Genomic DNA, 18,523 nt, shown 5'->3' with positions numbered 1-18,523 from the left:
ACTCCTTGTCCTATCACTACAGTTCCTGATGAAGTTCCTTTCCAGCATCCTTGTAGGCTCTCTTTAGATACTGGAAGCTCTGAGGTCTCCATGCAGCTTCTCTTCTCCAGGCTGAACAGCCCCAACTTTGTCAGCCTGTCTTCGTACGGGAGGTGCTCCTGCCGCTGGTCATCCTTGTGGCCTCCTCTGAACTGCTGCACCCAGAGTATAAAACTAGTAGAAGTTAGGCTTCTTGGAATCTTAACTCCCTTGCTCTTCTCCCTTTCTTTTAAAAGACTTATATGGTTTTATTGTATTAATCAAAGTACTTAGTAAGATTTGTGGTTGTAGCAGGATACAGGCTGTGTAAGTCCATCTATATTTCCAGAGCCTGTTGGAAATGAACTTTGGGTTAATCTTCTATCAGTTAAGGTTTGATGGAAGGAATACTGCAAGATCTCCTCATTACCAGCCTGACTTCGATGTCGGGAAGAGTTTTCTTTTTAGTGTGCAAACATCCTTCATCCGTTGCTGCCAGGTGGAGATCAAAGCGCAATGAAACAGATTTTTTCCTTAAGCGAGGGTTGTCCTTAAAGAAAGAACCTTCCCATTCTTTAATGACTTCATCCACTTTTTCTGTCCTGAAACAACAGAGCAAATATATTTATGATCCTTTAGAGAATATGAATTCTCCATCTTCAGGGCTGCTGAAATTGCATGATGAAGTGTCAGGTTGTTTTAGATGGGTACTAAGACACTGGAATTTTTGGTTTTTTCCCCAGGCTCACTCTCCAGAAAAAGCCAAATAAGGGGTGAGCGTTCATTTTATTCTTGGGTTTGTACTTTTAAGTAGGCATGGGTACAAACCCACTGCTCTGAACACATCAGGCAGTTTGTTTCCAAGGAGAAAGTTTGGAATCCAAGCTCAAAAGCTTTGCAAGAAACCTCTGTATTATAGTGGGCAGAATTCGTGCATCTGAAAGCCTTCAAAATAGGGAGGAGAAAAATGGAGTTCAGATCCAAACCTCAGAACACAGATCCACATTAAAATCTGCAGGTCTAAGGTGATCAAAGCTGGTGTATGAGAATGGGCTTAAGCACAGGAGTGTGCATGCTGGCATTAATTTTTAATCTGAATTTCTACATGTTTTCAGCAGCTGATCCCAGTTGAGCGTTGGTGACACAGGACACCATAGTTAGCTTTAAATGTAATGTTAAATGGAAGTCTGCAGAAGAGCTTAAAGAGCAGCAGGGGAAAAAATTGATGAGGCAAATTATTAAAGTAATTTAAGGTGAATAACACATAGTAACAGCCTTTCACATGCTGCTTAGGAGCCAAGCTCTCTGTTCCCTGTTTGTTAACTGGTGAAAAGTAGGAGTTTCCAAATAGCAAGTCAGAGCAGCCAAGCCTGAATTCATGTGCATAAACATGCCCCAGAGGGACTTTGCGAACATGGTCTGGGCTCTTTCGCTTTTAGCCTTAACTAGATGAATTATTATAGTTTCATTCTTAGCAGAAATAGAAGTTACAGATCGGAAGCATCATCAGATATTGTTAACTTAGGAAGTAAATGCCAATAAAAAGAACTTTAAAATTTAATGTATCGTTAAAACATGCCGTTGAATACACCTTCAAGAACAATCACTTTTCTTCTAGAGCTTCTTGGCTGTATGGTGTGATACCACAGCTACTAAGTAAAGGACAAGTCAGAGCTACTGCCCACCATTTACTTTCAATTGTTATTCTGTTAAACTCATGTTTATCTTACTGTACAGTGCCATGAGCTTCAGCGCTTCCCTTTGTAATGTTTCCATCTAGGATTGCTTGTTTTGTCAGCACTTCCACCTTCTCAGTTTCAAGCTTCTTCACACCACCTGTAAAAAATCATAGATACACTGGGGCAGGCTGCAGGACCTAGAGGTGTTTTTCGTCCTGCTGCATTGGAAGAACATCCTGTTGGAATATCCCATCATTTGTCAGTGGTGAGTAACTTCCTTTAGGGCCATAATTCCTTAAGAGGAAAGTGCTTAAAAACTCACTTGCAGGCAGTGTAAAGGCAATCTTGCTGGTGGTAGGCATTTTGTCATCCTTCTGCTCAGCTGTACAGCAGTGAAACCTGCACAAAGAAAAATCATGACAGTCTCCTAATAATACTGAGTGACTTTAACCCAATGCTTGTCATATGAATTGCTGTGAAAAATGGAAAAATGTGAGAGCCCTGAGAAGCTGTGTTTGAGTGAAGTACCTGTTTGTTGGGATTTCTTATTCTGAGTAGAGAATTTAAGAAAGTGACTGCAAATATCTGTGCAATCTCATTGTTGTTTTTAGTCTGTTGTGTGCTAGGAAGAGTTATTTGTTAGTATTGGTACTGAGTTGTGTGTATTTTCACAGTTGTAACCATTACATTTCAAACTGACTGCTCTGCTTGGAATCTTCTTAGGCAAAAGTGTGAGTGAGGTTCCTGGACTGAAACTGCTTTTGCTGTGGGAAGGACTGAAAGATTCAGAATTGTGTGTCTCATTTTGTTAAGATTCTAGTGCTGAATGTGAAATGTGCTATTTTAAGCATTTTGCCTTTTCCCTATCCTCCTTGTTGTTTATATCTACATTGCTGCCTCTCTTGTGTCTGCCTTCCGAAACAGTGGTATGTGTGCTCTGGGGGAAGGGCAGGCAGGAGGAGTTACCACCAAAGCAAAGTGGCACTAGGAGGCAGATCCTGATGTGTTCCTTCACATGCTTTGAGTGATGCTGAGTAGCATGAACTCCACGTGCAAATGGACATCTGTCACGTGATGAGACATGAACTCCTGTCCCAGACCTTCATGTATGTGGACTTGCTTCATCAACACTCTGAGGCAAACAGAGCCCACAGCAGGCAGCTCATGGGCTACAAAGTGTACAGCAGCATGCAGTGCCTAGAGTCAGGATGCACTGAGAGCGCTGTTACCTGCAGTGCACTGTGGAGGTGCTCTGAGCTCCAGGAAGTGTGAAAGCAACAATGAAGCCATTTCTAAGGATTTTATAATGTAGTTTTGTAATGATTGATGCATGTATTTACAATTCTGCTGATTATTTCCACGAGAAGTTCTGAAATGGAAGATCAGTTTGAGTACTTTTCCTCTGAACAAGTACCTGTTCTCTTCTTGCTCCAGCAGACTGCGATATGTTGCTATTTCTTCCTCCAGTTTCATCCTGGTGTTCAGGAGAATTTCGTGTGCCTGAAGCTGTTTCTCAATACCTCTTCTCATTTCCAGTAGCTCTTTCTCCAAGCATTCAACCTCAGATTCCAAGTTTTGCAGTTGCATATGGTACTGCTGCTCTGTGGCACGCAGCGAACGTTCCAAACCCCTTTCCTGTGAAATTTAACTCTTTAAAATTTTAAGATTTATATGTGTAAAGATGCTGTATGGACTTTTCCTTAGCAATCTGTGTATTTTTACATCAGTTTCTAAGAATATTCTGTAGGAAAAGGAGTAAAGCTTTCAAGAAAATACTGAGATATTTTCTAGTAAAATCTGTAATAAAATCGGATGAAAACCAGTAAATGTAGTCTGCTGTTGTACCAGCAATCCACTGCCACTGATTTTACAGAGTTTTGGTTTTACCTGTATGGTTAAAACAATATTCGTGTGAGCACTGTGAAACCTGGGCAGCCTGTGTGCTCTTGTAGCTTGTCTGTATTACTGAATTCAATAAATTGCTGCCATACTTTATCATGAATGAATTGATAGATGTAGCACACACGTTCAAAACTAGTTCTAAACCTGATATGAATTGGTTAGACAGAGTGACTGGGAGCTTGAGAACCGAGTATCATGCAAATCTATGTTTGGCTGGCATGAAAACATGCAAACACGTGTCTGTCGGGTGGTATATGAACATACAACTGGATTGTTGCTAGTTCAGGCTCTGTGTGACAAGCTGAAAGTACACCCCAAAGCTGCGTGTTTCTGTGTGTGTTCTATTTCTGCAGTATAGTGGACATGATTGTTACAGAAACTGAATTGTGACATAGTTTACACCAAGAAAAAAGAGGTATTTTTTCAGATTTCAAGTTTCATGTTATGGCGCTTACCACAGCGTGGAGAGATTCGATCTCGATCTGCATGTGGTGCCACTGCCGCCTTGCTTCACAGAGTTCTGCTCGGGCTGCCTTTAATGCTTCTGCATCTTTGTCCATTCTTTTAATTGTAGCTTCTTCTGTCTACAGCAGGTACACAAGAAAGATGATAATATTAAAAAATACATTCAAATAATGAAAATAAAATAGACACATAACAATATTTAGTTGGAAAGAACAGCTTTATAGAGCAGGAGCCCTTCGGAGTGCTTGCATGATCATTGTTTTGCCTGACCTAGTCATTGATGAGGTTTGAGATTGTCAGGTCTGAGTTTTACTGCAAGTGGTGAAGATGCCATAAGCACTTGAAACAAAACATCCTCTTCTGCATATTTTACTGCTTTATGTGGGTTCTTAACAATGCCATCAACTCTTTAGTTCAGGTCTTATAAGACAAGTAAAATAAGTTTATTTTACCCCCATAACATACTGATGTACTGTGTTTTTACCATGCCATTGTTTTGGTGAAGAATCTAGATTTGGCTAATTCACAAGTGTACGCTGGATACTCTTTGCTTGCACTTTTTTGCCTGAGTACTGCAGAACTGATGTGACAAGATTATATGAATACAGATTGGCTGCTTTGAGCTAAACACAAATACAAACCTGGTTTAGCTGTCTAGTTTACAGCCATTGGATAGCTGTGGGGATCACCCTGACTGCAGCAGCAGCCAGGCCTGGGATTAAAATAAACCTCCAGGATTTCTGCGATACCCAAGAAGTAAAACAAAGTGATATAATACCTAATTTTCACCCTGGATTTCTTAATGCTTGATGGCCAAAAAGTGTTTGGCTGTTTTATTTCCAAGTTCAGTTGGGTTTTAGAGGTGTTTTGTATGTAAATCTGTAATAGCAGCATTGTGTCTGCGTGAAAGATCAGACTATTTGCCAAGGAGTATAACACAGTTTTACTGTGAACACTATAAAATAGTGTTCTCTGAATGCGTAGTTTGCTTTAATATAGGTGCTAAAACCAGTGGGTTGTCTGTATATACATGAATTCTCCACATTGCCTTTGATTTGCACGGTTCTCTTCTTCTGGGGTACCTCCATGGTGCTAGAGGTTACCATGCTACAGCATATGTCATCATTTTTTAAATCACAACAATATCACTGCTGCAGGTACAGAAAACCAGCCAGATGAATTACATGGCACTCGTTCAGTGTGAATTTCATACCCTGAGCAAAATCTGCATCCCAGTCTTCTAGTTCACATCTTACTGCAGTAAAATCACAACCCTTCCCCGGCAATATGCTGCATTGAAAAGGAAATACTGTACCTCCGAGAGGCTGAGGGAGGAACTGTACAGAGCGGGGACGGCTCCTTGCTCTGGAGGTTGTATGGCTGTGTGGAGGCATTACCTGGGTCCTCGCTGAGGTGATGGCCTTCATCTGATCCCCGGTGGGGAGCGAGTCCCCCTCGCCGGGAGCCGCCGGGGCAGCTCCGCACCCCCCCGCCGCTGCCCGGGCCTCCCCGCCCGTGGCGGGTCTTAAAGCGGCAGAGCCGGGCTTTTGGGGAGCGCCGGGGGGGCCGGGGGTTCGCACTCCCTTCTGAAGGCAGCTTCTGGAAAGCAAAGGTCTGTCACTTTCGCAGCAGGATTGGTAAATAATGACCGAAATGAACATACGCAATGTCTTTATGTTGTTGTTGTACTCTGAACTGTGGGGTTTTATAACCTTACAAATGCGAGGTTAAGAGATACAAAGCAAAGGACAAAATTAGAGCTGCGCAGCGTGAAAGTGCAGCCACAAAAGGGAAGGGAGCAGCTTTCCAGCAGTACCCCAGTGCTGGTGACAGTGCTGCTGAACTGGCCTTCACTGGGCAGTTGTGCACCACTGAGCACGTTACTGGGAATGTCACAGGATTTCCATCCTTGAGGGGTTTTGAGACTCAGCGAGGGCAAGCCTTGAGTGACCTGATCCAGTGCTGAGGACTGGAAAAAGAGCTGGGCTCCTGGACACCCTCTCACCCAGCATTTCAGTGGTTTTATGGGCAGGACACAAAGAGGGAGAGGAACCAGCATTGCCAGGGGGTTTGGCTCCTTTTCTGGACTGTGCAAAGATGTGGTGAATCAATGCTCCTGCCAGAGCTAACTGCTGCCAGAAGTGCCGGGGTTCTCTCTTGGGAGGGATTCACAGACCCCTGCCATGTACAAACAGTGCTCAGCTCACAGAGTGTGCAGGCAATGTAAAATCTTGTACCTTTCCTGGCAGCTACCAGGGAGGACAAGAGTGGAGGCTGCCTGCTGTACTGTGTTTTCTGTGAATTACTCCTCATTTCCTGGCTTGCTGTAGCTGCTGCCTGATCCCAAAGACTTTGCTTGCTAAGAACGGCTCTCACCTATTTTTCATTGTTTTTAGTAATGTGCAATACCAGATACTTAATAAAAACCCCTCCAGATTTCAGTAAAAAGTATCACTAGACAGATTGCATTTTAGGCTCCAAATAAGAATATACATCAGTGAAATTAGAAAAAGAAAGGCAGTAACCTTCTACAAGATGCTTGTCTTTTTAGAAGTCAAAGTATTGTACCACTGGAAAGTCTCCTTGTGTGCATAAGGATTCCTTGTTCTTGGCTCTGTCTGCTGGCACATGTGAAAGGATCCTGTGTTCCGATTTTATTTTTCTTAGCTGCCTGTTTCTCAGCTGACCTGGACTGAGATGAGAATCTTTTGTTGGTCACTATCTTTGCTATAAGTGGTGTAACTAAAATATTGACAGCGTTTTTCTCTGGTGGTATGAGAACAGTCACAAATAAAACCATCGGGAATCTATCAAACCAACGTAAGATACTATACCTTAGGACAGTATAAACAGTAGGAAGAGCCCATGTATTTAAGCAAATAAGAAATTGAAATGTAGTTTATAATATTCTTTTATCTTTGCATTGCAGTAGTGATTGTTTAAGGTTTGCTTTCAGCTCCCTGGGACTAAGAACATCTTGTTTCCAGCGGGCAAAGTCAAGGCTGCTCAGTGGCCAGCAGTGAGGCCAGAAAGGCTAAAGTCAGAAATACAGTACGGAGGTCTGCGGGGATGTTGGATTTTGTCCTAGAAACCAAACTTTATGCATCAACAAGCATCTATGACTGAAGTTTCACATTACCAGGAGCCAAACATTTGCCCATTGTTATAATTTTTAAAAGCTTTTTAAAAAGACATTATCTCTGGTGCTTTCTTTTTCCGTCTTCTTGTTCAGATATAAAGGGAACCTCTGGCTACGAGATCTTGAAGGCTAAAGGTAGGTGGGTGCAAGCATCCACCTTTATTGCTATTTATGTAATTTTGAATTCTATCTGCTTCAATGTTCATATTTTGTTATAGATGTTGGATTTTAGTTAACTTTAGAGCTCAAATGCAAGAGTTGTTTGGATCCTACATTACAGTGTGGTAATGCAATAGTGATTGCAGGCTGCTTTGGTTCACCGTTGTTGCTTTCTCACAGGACAAGCTTGAGTGGTTTCTGGGTTTTACGCACATGGAATCTGCACTCCAGATGTTAAATTTGGGATTCATGCATATGTAGGTAAACTACAAGATTATTCAGTGGAAATCTACATTGAATGGTATAGGGAATCATGATTTCACAGCAATCACAGTCACGGTCCTTGAGGTATGTACTTTATTTCATATTTCTGAAAGTATAAATGTCTTTGGAAGAAGACGATAAAAGGGACACATTTTTCTACTCAAAATGGAGATGCTGTCAATAAGGGGGGGGACGATATGGCCTCAGGTTTTTCACATAGGAGAAAAAAAATATGGGTAGAAAAAAAACATGATGAATACTGTCTTGTTTTAGGAAGAGAAAGAATGTCTTTCAGTCTCTAATCTTAAAATTCCTCTCTAATCATACTCTGGGATTGCGACTGGGATTGCTGTGAAATTGTTCTTTGATTGTTGTCTTGATGACTTTGGTTTTTATTGGTTTGCATCAGGAAGCAGAGAACCTGCCAGCAGTGGGGTTTAGAAAAGGCAGAATGGAAGGACAGCATGAAAACTGTGCTCCCGTTAAACCTCTGCTTTGGGTCAAGCCTTTAAGGACTATAGTAGAATGTGCAAAACGTTTGTATTGTAGATACGCTGCAATCTGTGTGTCAGAGGCCACACTGTCTTACCTGAGAATCACACAAAAATCAACATTTTGGCTCAAGAACAAAGGCTCAGGTGCACATTGTAAGGGAATTGTATTTTGGTTCATAGTTTTGTTTTGGGTGAGATTCTTTTATGTAGTTATTTGAATTGGTCATCCCAAAGCCCATCAGGGTTCCCGAGGTCATGTTGTGCTCCCACCAGTTGGCACCTGGGGACATGGAAACCCGCCATCCCCTCATCTGCCTGGTCTATTGCAAAACCCTCTTTGAAACTGATAGCTTTAGACTGTAAGCATGCCTTTAGTCACAGGGTTTCTTTAATGTGTCCGTGCTCTAGCACTGGATTAATTTCTTTAAGTTCTTGGGGAGTGCTGTAGCACACGCATGGTGGGGTCAAGCAGGATACCCAAGGGAATGGGAAATACAGATCAGGGGCAGCAGTCCTAAGTGAAAAATAAAGGGAGACTAATATATTAAAGCTTGTTGTGTCCTTTTTATTAGTCAAGAAATCTGGAAAATGAGGTTAGTATAGCAAAATTATTTTGTATATTAATTGCTAAAGATGATTAAAAAGCCCGTCTCATTAAATGCCTGATGTGTGCTCCATATGTCCACTTATTGAGCAAAGAATTGATGATCTATTTAAAGAGCACTGAAAATACAACAGGTCACACCAATGAGCTGAAGCAGAAAATACATTGCGTGGTGGCTAAGAATGAAAGTGCTGCAGTCTTTGTGTTATGTGAAAGAATCTTAGTAAAAAGCCAGTCTATTTTTTATCACTTCATCCATAAGAACAAAATCATTTATCCATTTTGTCTTTGCAAAGTCGTGGAGTGAGTGGATCTTTTGCAGTAGCAGATTGTGCGTTATACCTTCTCTTCAACTTCCTTAACATGGGATGCAATAACTTTTCCATCTACCACCTCTTCGACAATTGTCTTGATCTTTCTAGTTTTGGTAGGATCTAAACATCATAAACAAAATAAAACAAGTATTTCTCAAAGTGTGAAAGATGCTAAACCAGAGCAGCACACTTTCAAAGTGGCTTCTTGTTACCACAAACTCTCTGATGTACTTAAATGGAATAGGCTGTATTATTTTATTTATCTGAATGACTTTAGAAACAGTTTAATTTAATCAAGTTCTACCTACCCTGAGAAGAATCCAGTGATTGGGTTTGAGATTTGCACCCTGTCAAGGATGAGCTTTCAAATATAACTCCCTGTCCTGAGCTCCTGAAAGTGAAACAGAGACACACAATACTGCAGCAGGTTTGTCAGGCCAGGAGAGGTTTTCATGTTGGCACTGGTGGGTTATTTCAAATACTGAGCAGAATGGTTCCTTCTCCCCAGTCAGAGGGCATCTGTGTCATTTCAGAAGCAGTGGATGTGCTTTACTGTCTTTTGGCGAATGTGCCCCCTGGGTTTACCTTTTTTGTCCTGAAAGGATATTGCTGCAGGAAATATAATGGATAAATAGCATCTGCTAAGGAGTTGGGCTAGATGACCTTTGAAGGACCCTTCCAACCCAAACTATCCTATGTTTCTATGGTTTAATGTAAAGGAGTTACTTACACAAACTCGCCATCCAGCAAGCGGCGATAGGTTTCAATCTCCATTTCCAGGCGACTCTTGATGTCCAGGAGTTGTTGATACTCTGCGTTCTGGCGCTCCATATCAGCCCGGACCTGGAACAGCTGAGACTCCAGGTTCCCAATCTGAAGCTGCATTTGTGAAAGCTGGGCACAGTAACCTCCTTCTGTTTCTGCTAAAGTGTCTTCAAGGGATTTTTTCTGTATAGGAGGATATTAAATAATCTTTGAGGAAAACAAATTCTTTACAAAGACAAAAGCAATTGCAGCAGTTTAATGGGAGCAGCACAGCCTCATTACTTAAGAGATTTTGGTGTCTTTTTTTTCCTTGAAATACCAGTTTGAAAACTGGCCTTTGCTGCTTCACTGAATATGAACATAAAAGTTCATCTGCTTTATAGCATGCTACTTGCAATCCAATTATAGATACTACTTCTATTTAGGAACTAAAAGAATGCAGGCTTTAATAGGAAATAAATACAAATCTTAAATCCTATAGAAGAGTGTAAGATCTAACACCTCTGAAGATGGAACATGTACTCTGTCTAGCTAGCAGCTTCCTTAGAACATACCATGGCAAGCTGAGATTGTAATTCAATTTCCAAGCTCTGGAGAGTCCGTTTTAGATCTGTGATCTCACTCTTTCCTGACTGAAGCTGCTCAGTGTTGGTGGAGATTTCCCTTTTCAGCTCCCCGCTCTGAAATGACAAGGAAGAACAGTGTAATTTTACTGTTTCAAATCTTTAGGTCATTTGGACGTGCATTTCACTGGATTTGCTATCTCTGGTGGTTACTTTTTCGTTGAACCATGCTTCAGCCTCTTTACGATTTTGCTCCGCGATGACTTCATACTGTCCTCTCATGTCATTCAAAAGCTTGGTCAGGTCAGTTCCTGGAGCAGCATCCATTTCAACACTGACTTGGCCAAAGGCACTGCTTTGGATGCCCTGGAGCTCCTGGAGAGATTGAAAGTAACAAAAGGTTTATGTTACTAAAAGAATAGTTCTACCAAAAATGCATGTAAAGAGATATATGTGATATAATTCTGTTTCAACAAGATTCTGAAGGTTGTGTGCGTGTTTCTTGTACTCTTTGACTTAGTAAACACCAAAAGAGCAGCAAACAAAACAAATAACAAAACCAGGGTATTCCCACTGGCATAAATAAGGGAATAAGTTGCTATTTCACAATTCCATCTGGCTTGTTACAATGCACAAAGAAAAAGAAAGTACCTCTTCATGGTTCTTCTTGAGATAAGCCAGTTCTTCATTCAGGCTTTCAATCTGCATCTCCAGATCAGCTCTTGTCAGGGTCAGCTCATCAAGAACTCTGCGCAGACCATTGATGTCGGCTTCCACACTCTGGCGAAAAGCCACCTCGTTTTCATACCTGGAAGCACAGCAATTAAATATGACTTTTTATGTGGTTAATGAGGTCAAATGCAAAGTATTGCTATTTACTCCTGTAGCTTTTAATATGAAATCTCAATACACATAATTATTACAATATTGTTTAAGAGTTATGTGAAAGTATTCTACAAGGAAAAAAGATTTTAAAATGCAAAATAATGATTTCCTTAAAATACTAGTAAGTTTTTGTAATATCAAGACATACTTACTTGAGTCTGAAATCATCAGCAGCCAGTCTGGCATTATCAACCTGCAGAACGATTCTTGCATTGTCAATAGTTGCATTAATGATCTGGAATGCAAAGAATGTTCAGGGAATGCTTCTCTAGCCCAATGGCTTTGCAGCTCAGGATAGCTCTTTACACAACTGCCATCCTAAACACACATTTAGATTTTGGGATCTACAAGAGTTTGTAGACCTGGATTCCATCACTGCCTTCTCCTTCTGCACAATACCCCTGCATTGTGACAGAGATGATTACAAATGTTGGCACTGTAGAATAAATTTCCTCTTGGAGTTTCTGAAAGGAATTTGTTATGTCTATCCAAACTATTATTAGTTGAATTACAAATGTAGAGATACGTTAAGTACATGGCTTTGCTACCTTGTCTCGGAGATCTTCAATGATAGGATAATATTTACTGTAGTCATTCCCAGATCCAGGGATACCAGTGCCAGGGCCACTTTTCTCATACCACTCGCGGATTTTGCGCTCCAGCTCAGTATTGGCATCCTCCAGAGATCGTACTTTGTCCAGATAAGCAGCCAGGCGGTCATTGAGGTTCTGCATCGTTTCTTTTTTTGAGCCAGAAAGAAGGCCACCATCCCCAGCACCAGGACCACCAAACCCCCCTCCAAAACCGGATCCTGAGCCACTACCAAAGCCACTTCCTAACCCCCCGCCAAAAGCACTGCCTAAGCCACTGCCATAGCTACTACCTAAACCACTACCAAAGCCTCCACCAAAGCCGCTGCTTAAGCTGCTCCCAAAGCCTCCACCTGAGCTACTCGCAAAACCCCCACTGAAGCCAGAGCCTGAGCCAAGCATAGAAGCAGCACCAAAGCCTCCACCAGCTCCACCACCAAACCCAAGCCCGCTGCCACCAAAGCCTGCTCCACCACTAGAACCAGACATTCGCAGAGATCCCCCGCCAAGTCCGCTCCGAGAAGAGAACTGCCGGGATGCGCCGCTTGTGCGCACAGAAAGGGCCATGGTGCTTGAGGTGCTCTGCTCTGCTGGGTGAAGCATACAGTGTGAAGCAAGGTGCATTGGAGAACACTTGGATCTTTATATAGGAAGGCAGTGGGTGTTTCAGGAGTAGTCCCCGCCTTTTAGGAAGAGCTTGAATTCTTTCTCTCTCCCCCTCCTCACTTGGAGGGGAAGTCAGTTTAATGTGTCCTGACCAAAGTAAATGATACGTGACATTCTAAATTGCCAATGGGAGTGGAAGTCTGATGCCCTCCAGGTGTTTGCTGTGTGAGGGGAAATGGGTGGAGGAGAGCAAAGATATCATGATCATGTTTTGCCATGTGCAATGGAGGGTAAAATTTTCACATTTAAAGCCTTCCTAAGCAATGTCTTTGGCATTACATATTCATTACTGTCTTGGTTTGGGGCTATTATTCCAGGAGTAAGCTTAAGCCAGTGGTGTGATCGCTTTCATGTCATCCTTGCCAGCGTGCATGTCAGAAATGCTTATCTAGTCATAATACATTTCTGGCATGAATCTCTGCCACATTGGTGCTCCCTGAATGTTTGATAAGAAGGAAGAAAAGTGATGAGCAGAAGTGTGTGATAATGCATGTGGTCTGCAGGTTGATCATTAATATGAAAACAAAAATGGATTTGATAATACCCAAGTTAATTTGTGTTTTCTGCACTAAACCTTTCATCATGGAAATGTCTCTGTGTAATATGCAGAGCCTGTACCAACAGTTCACACTTCTGAGCTGGGAACTTCCCATTGTTCCCTCTGAATTGTTCATTGTGATCCCAAACTCAGGCAAATTATTGCTGTATTTTGTGCTTTTTATAATATAAATCTAAAGCTCAAATACAGCTCTTCTGGGTGAAGGTTTAGGCATGGAAACTCTTCAGAACCAATATACCTTTTGTTTGAAGTTATTTTGGTAAACAGAGAGTTGCTTTTTCATTGTCCTGGCTTAATTATATCAATGCATTTGCCAACTGAAGTGTTTTCATTTCAGTTCATCCCCATCCAGAGCATGGGTGCTTTTTTGGGCAGAAATGCATTATGAGCAGTAGATCAAAGGTTTAAGTAAAGCATTTATGTAGAAGTAAATTGATAGCCCGGTATCAGTGACTCATGGGAGTGCAAGCAAAGCATTATTTCCTTTGGCAGGTGTTTCTGTACAGTAAATAACACACTGGGCAGGTGAGATTTCAAAGGAAAGAGGTTTTTGTGTTTATGTTGTCAAGAGGAAAGTGTGGAGTCCTTGGAGTGAGGAGCTGGGTGAGGCATCATGGACCTGCCCGCAGGGGATAGGGGACATGCAGGTGTGGTGAGAAGGTTGAACCGAGTTGGTGAACCGAGGTCCTTTCACGGCTGAACTGGAAGGCAAAATACAGTCTCATTGGTAAAAAACCTGTGCTTGCTCTAGCCCCTGGGGATATGAACATTCACAGAGAGTGAGAAACAATAAATAGGCTTCTTCAATTTCTTTATTCATTTTAATGTATTAAGAAATGCAAATTGACACTTTGTGGTTATTTAAAAATCAGGTTTTACTGAAGTGAAGCTGCATTACATTTGAATGGTAGTTCAAGTACAGAAAAGGTGCACTGAATCAACATTTGAATGCATTTTGAAAAACAAATCTACATGTGCTGGTACATAAGAAAAAAAACAGATTGCTAAACTTTGGGTTGCAATTAAACTAGTCTTAGTGTATCGTCTCTTATCTGGAAAATTCCTTTTGTTTTGAGGGAGTGTCCATCAAGGTTTCAGAAATAGCAGCTCTCTTCTAGAAACTTCTCTTTTATCAATATGTTGAAAGTGTGAGAAAACTCAAGGCACCGGCTGATGAAGTGAGCTGTGTGAAAACACAAGGGAAAAGTTCTCCTCGTGCTTAGAGCTGAGCCTGTGACAGTCTCCAGTTTGCTGAGCACAGCAGTAGATTCTGTCCCATGTCTTCATCTCATGATTGTCACCAACTTCGGTGCTTTGAAACTCCAACAGTGAGCGTTGTGTTGGTATTTTTGTGAAGTCCATTTAGATGATTTGAAAAGCGCTGGTAAACCCCTGCTAGAAGGCATTTGACATTCTAGTTTTTACTGAGCAGATTTTTAAATGTAATTAAAACCTAATACCTCAGCTTTTCTCTTTCTTAGAAACAGCTACACATTGACAACATGCTGATTTGTTTTTATCAAGGTATTTAGTCACTATGTAAGTAAACCCAAAATCTTGTACTTCGTAACTTACTGATTTTTATTAACATGCACACACACACACACAAAAGATTGAGATTTGATAGGTTGGCTTTTCAGCCCGTCTTGTTTTTAGGGAGAATTACATTGGATTCTTTATAAAGGTCTGTCTTTTAGTTTGACATCAGCTCTGGGAAGTTCCAAGGCCATCTCCTCTCTGCTAATGCCATTTACATTTTCTCTTCAATCTCCTTGACCTGAGAGGAGACAATCTTGCCATCAACCACCTCTTCAACAATTGTCTTGATCTTCTTAATTTTACTTGATTCTGGTAATGAATTTGAACAGAGAATTAATTCAATGCAATCTCCATTGACAGAATAACATCGCTGTAGTAATCCCAGCAATGAGAAAATAGATAAAGGCACCTTTTCAGTGCACAGCTACAGTGAAGTCACCTTTTGAGGTACATACAACACGAATGCTCTTCCTTTGAGCATCCTCTGTGTAACCCAAAATACTATAGTGGACACTGTGTTGCATATCTCTCTATCCCTCCTGATAGTTTTGCTTCTGTTTAGCACAGAGCTGTAGGCCTAAAACCTAGGAATTGCCTTACCCTGGAATGGATATGTTTGCGGTTAACCTGGATTTCTATAATCCATGTAGTTTATCTGTTTGTGATGTCGGATTCCACAGGTTGATTATTTGCTCTGAAACTGTCTTGTTTTATATCAGGCTACTTAGTTCCGTAACAGTTCAACAGGCAGCCATTAAAAGATAAGGAAGTTGGTGTGACATACCTTTCTCAGCCTCTGCTGTAGATACATCCACTTGGAAATGTCTGTTCAAATAAGAAATTAAAGAATATAAATAGATGGCACCTAACATACTGCAGAAACATCCTTGTACACATCCTGTGTGTTTGATCAGGACAGGTAATGTCCTTTCATCAAGACATTTAGCCAGGTGTTTACATTAGTTTTCTCTGTTAAACTTGCTAAGTTTAAGTATAAGCTATAGGTGAAATTAATGTGCAGCCTCGTTTCTGCAGTGCTGTGATTTCAGCTCATGCAGATATGGCCAGAACAGCTGAACAGGCAGAATCCTGGCAGGATTCACACTTCTGCTGTCCGGGACTGCAGACAGTGTTTGCAATGTTCTTTGCTGTCCCATGACCCTAAAGCGATAAGCAGAGTGCGTGTGTTGCCTCACCCGATGTCCTCTCCTTCCAGCAGCCGGCGGTATGTGGCGATCTCCATTTCCAAGCGAGTCTTGATGTCCAGCAATACGCTGTACTCGTTATTCTGCCCCTCCATGTCAGCTCGGAGCTGCCTCAGTTGGGCCTCTAAATTGGCAACTGTTTCTTGTATTTGGGCTAGCTGATAACTGTAACGTGCTTCAGTTTCAGCCAGAGTGTCTTCTAAAGCCTTTTTCTACAGCCGAGGAGGAGAACAGAGATGTATTATTCAAGAGGATACATTTTTGTGTTAAAATAACATTTGGATTGAAAAGCCTCTTGGTTTCTATATTTACCCATGTAACTGTCTACTAAACACAGTCCTTATTTCAAGTACACTCTGTCATTTACCATGTTAAGCTGGGACTGTAATTCCAGCTCCAGCCCCTGGAAGATCTGCCTCCTGTCGGTGACCTCTCTCCTCTGGGCCTGCAGCTGTTCAACATTGATTGCTACTTCCTGGTTCAGTTCTTCTGTCTGAAATGCAAAACCAGAGGGACTGCAAACCACCACGTAGACATGGCTGGGGCTCTTGCTGATGTTTAGGTAATCAACCTTACCTGCTTTTCAAACTGTTCTTTGGCTTCTTGACGGTTCTTTTCTGCCATTTCTTCATATTGCTTTCTCATATTTTCCATCATAGTTGCAAGATCTATGCCTGGAGCAGCGTCCACCTCTACGTTAACTGAGCCCCCCACTTGTTTGTGCAGTCTGTCAACGTCCTGCAGAAAGGAGGGTTGTATTAGCATAAGCCACAGGGAACTTTCTATCCGAATTTTGGAAGCTGATTATAATAGAGCCATAGGTCCATTCACAGAGATAATATTTGAATAGGTACCTACATTTTGATTTGCCTATCTGAAGCTGAATGCCACCATAAGTGTAATATTCTTTCAGATTAACTGGGAAGATTTTCCTGTTCCTAGTGAGTCTGACATTTATGCACCTAAAACAGATGTCTCCCTGACAGTGTTCAGCTGCTCTCACCTCCTCATGGTTCTTCTTAAGGAAAATCAGTTCTTCATTCATCCTTTCAATCTGGGACTCCAAGTCAGATATTGTCAAAGTCAAGTCATCCCGGACTCGTAGCAGTCCATTAATGTCACTCTCAACACTTTGCCTGAGCAGGAGTTCATTCTCATACCTGTAAAATAAGGCTTGTTTTGTCAGCGTGAAAATGCAACTGTTGGTGTAAATGAGTCAGTAGCTACTGCACCCTTCACTGTAATCTTTTTCTTTTTCATGAATAAGAGAAGCATGAAAGAATTTATGAAATGATCCTGGAACTTACTTCAGTCTAAAATCATCAGCAGCCAGTTTGGCATTGTCAATCTCCAGAACAAGCCTTGCATTTTCCAATTGTGCAGCACCAATCTGAAAAGGGGTGGTTGAAAAGTGATGAATCTTTGCACATAAATGCACGCTTGATCCATTTCTGGAAAAAATACTGCATTTGGGCTTCATCTTGCTTGACTTTAGCTGTTTGTTCTAGATTTAAGCTGAGTTCCCTCTGAAGTACATAGAAGGAATTAGTGTTCTTTAAAAGACAAATTATCCTGTCATAAATAGGTATATGAAATGGTTGGGATGAACGGGTTTTTGGAAGGAATCTGTCTTCAAAGGATAGGAAAAGGAACTGGTGAAAGGTGCAAGGGGAAGATTTAAGGAAGTTCACTGGAAACACAGTCTGACAAAGTCTGATTCATTGGAATCACAGTCTGACTTCTGTGGGGATATTTTATTGTTTGTAGCAGGAATTCACTATTTCAAGTAGTGAGCTCTCCTTTTTTCTGAGCCTTTGATGCTCAATTATATTTAAATATGTAAATCCCATACGGCAGATAGAATTAGTTTATTTCAATTCAAAGATTTTTCCCGTATGAGATTGCTCACATCTGCAGGCATGTATCTGATATTATAGGTTATGTAAAATCTGACACTAATTTGTATCTGAGCAAAGTAAAGCATTTGTTTTTCATAGTTGAGAGAGCTGCAATTTGGGAACGTACATTCTCTACAGTAGATTATTATTTACCTCCCTAATAATTGCAATTCATGGATTTAGAGATGGCTGTGTGATATCTTACCTTATTCTGGAGCTCTTCAATGGTTTTGAAGTACGAGCTATAGTCATGCCTTACGTCTGTGGTGTTCTTCTCATACCACTCCTTGATCTGCTTTTCAATCTGGGAGTTCGCCCTTTCTAGCGAACGCACCTTTTCCAGGTATGAAGCCAAACGGTCATTTAGGTTTTGCATTGTTGATTTCTCATTGCCAGTGAGCAGCACATCATTGTCACTAATATTCAGCTGGAAGTTGCCCCCGAAGCCTTGCCCATAGCTGGTGCTGCTGGATATGCGGGTGCCGTGGCCGCCAGCCCCCCCGTAGACACTGGGTGCCTGAATCCTTTGGATGGTTGTTTGCCGGGAGGTCAATCCGCTGATGCTGGGTGCTGGCGGGTGAAAGCGGGAGCTTCTGGTAGAGAACGCCATTGGGGTGCTTCGTCTTCTAAACTGGAACAGCTCAGTCTGCACAGAGAGCAGCTGCAGTGAGGAGCAGTATGTGCTCTGTAAACCTTTATACTGTGTTTCAAAGAGGAAGCACAATAGTTATAAACCCCACCTCTGTTGACACACAATGCAACCGGTGTCAGCACAAGCAGCATACAGTCTATTGCCACCCCCCACTCCATATGAA

General features: G+C 41.6%; 2 protein-coding genes across 2 annotated transcripts; both read right to left on the bottom strand.

The window, feature by feature from the left end:
• Positions 1-406: 406 nt before the first annotated feature.
• On the bottom strand, positions 407-4,174 carry KRT222 (keratin 222; the record flags this gene model as incomplete). The annotated part of the gene is made up of 5 exons (XM_080633507.1): positions 4,055-4,174; positions 3,112-3,332; positions 2,020-2,096; positions 1,749-1,854; positions 407-620 (listed from the first exon to the last, which is right to left on the bottom strand). The coding sequence occupies exons 1-5, from the start codon at positions 4,157-4,159 to the stop codon at positions 407-409; spliced, it is 723 nt and encodes a 240-aa protein (XP_080489633.1). The 5' UTR covers positions 4,160-4,174.
• A 1,019-nt stretch (positions 4,175-5,193) lies between these two features.
• On the bottom strand, positions 5,194-18,318 carry LOC308229438 (uncharacterized protein; the record flags this gene model as incomplete). The annotated part of the gene is made up of 19 exons (XM_080633485.1): positions 5,194-5,215; positions 5,380-5,663; positions 9,067-9,158; positions 9,347-9,429; positions 9,769-9,986; positions 10,358-10,483; positions 10,580-10,741; positions 11,018-11,174; positions 11,404-11,486; positions 11,800-12,431; positions 13,712-13,767; positions 14,821-14,914; positions 15,390-15,430; positions 15,802-16,022; positions 16,178-16,303; positions 16,387-16,548; positions 16,814-16,970; positions 17,118-17,200; positions 17,914-18,318. 19 exons carry the CDS (start codon positions 18,316-18,318, stop codon positions 5,194-5,196), a joined length of 3,204 nt encoding a protein of 1,067 aa, XP_080489611.1.
• Between the last annotated feature and the right edge of the window lie 205 nt (positions 18,319-18,523).

The sequence above is a fragment of the Psittacula echo genome (genome assembly GCF_963264785.1).
Source record: "Psittacula echo genome assembly, chromosome: 23".
NCBI classification, from domain to species: Eukaryota; Metazoa; Chordata; class Aves; order Psittaciformes; family Psittacidae; genus Psittacula; species Psittacula echo.
The sequence above is the reverse complement of the archived record's forward strand: the minus strand, read 5'-3'. Positions and strand labels throughout refer to the sequence as shown.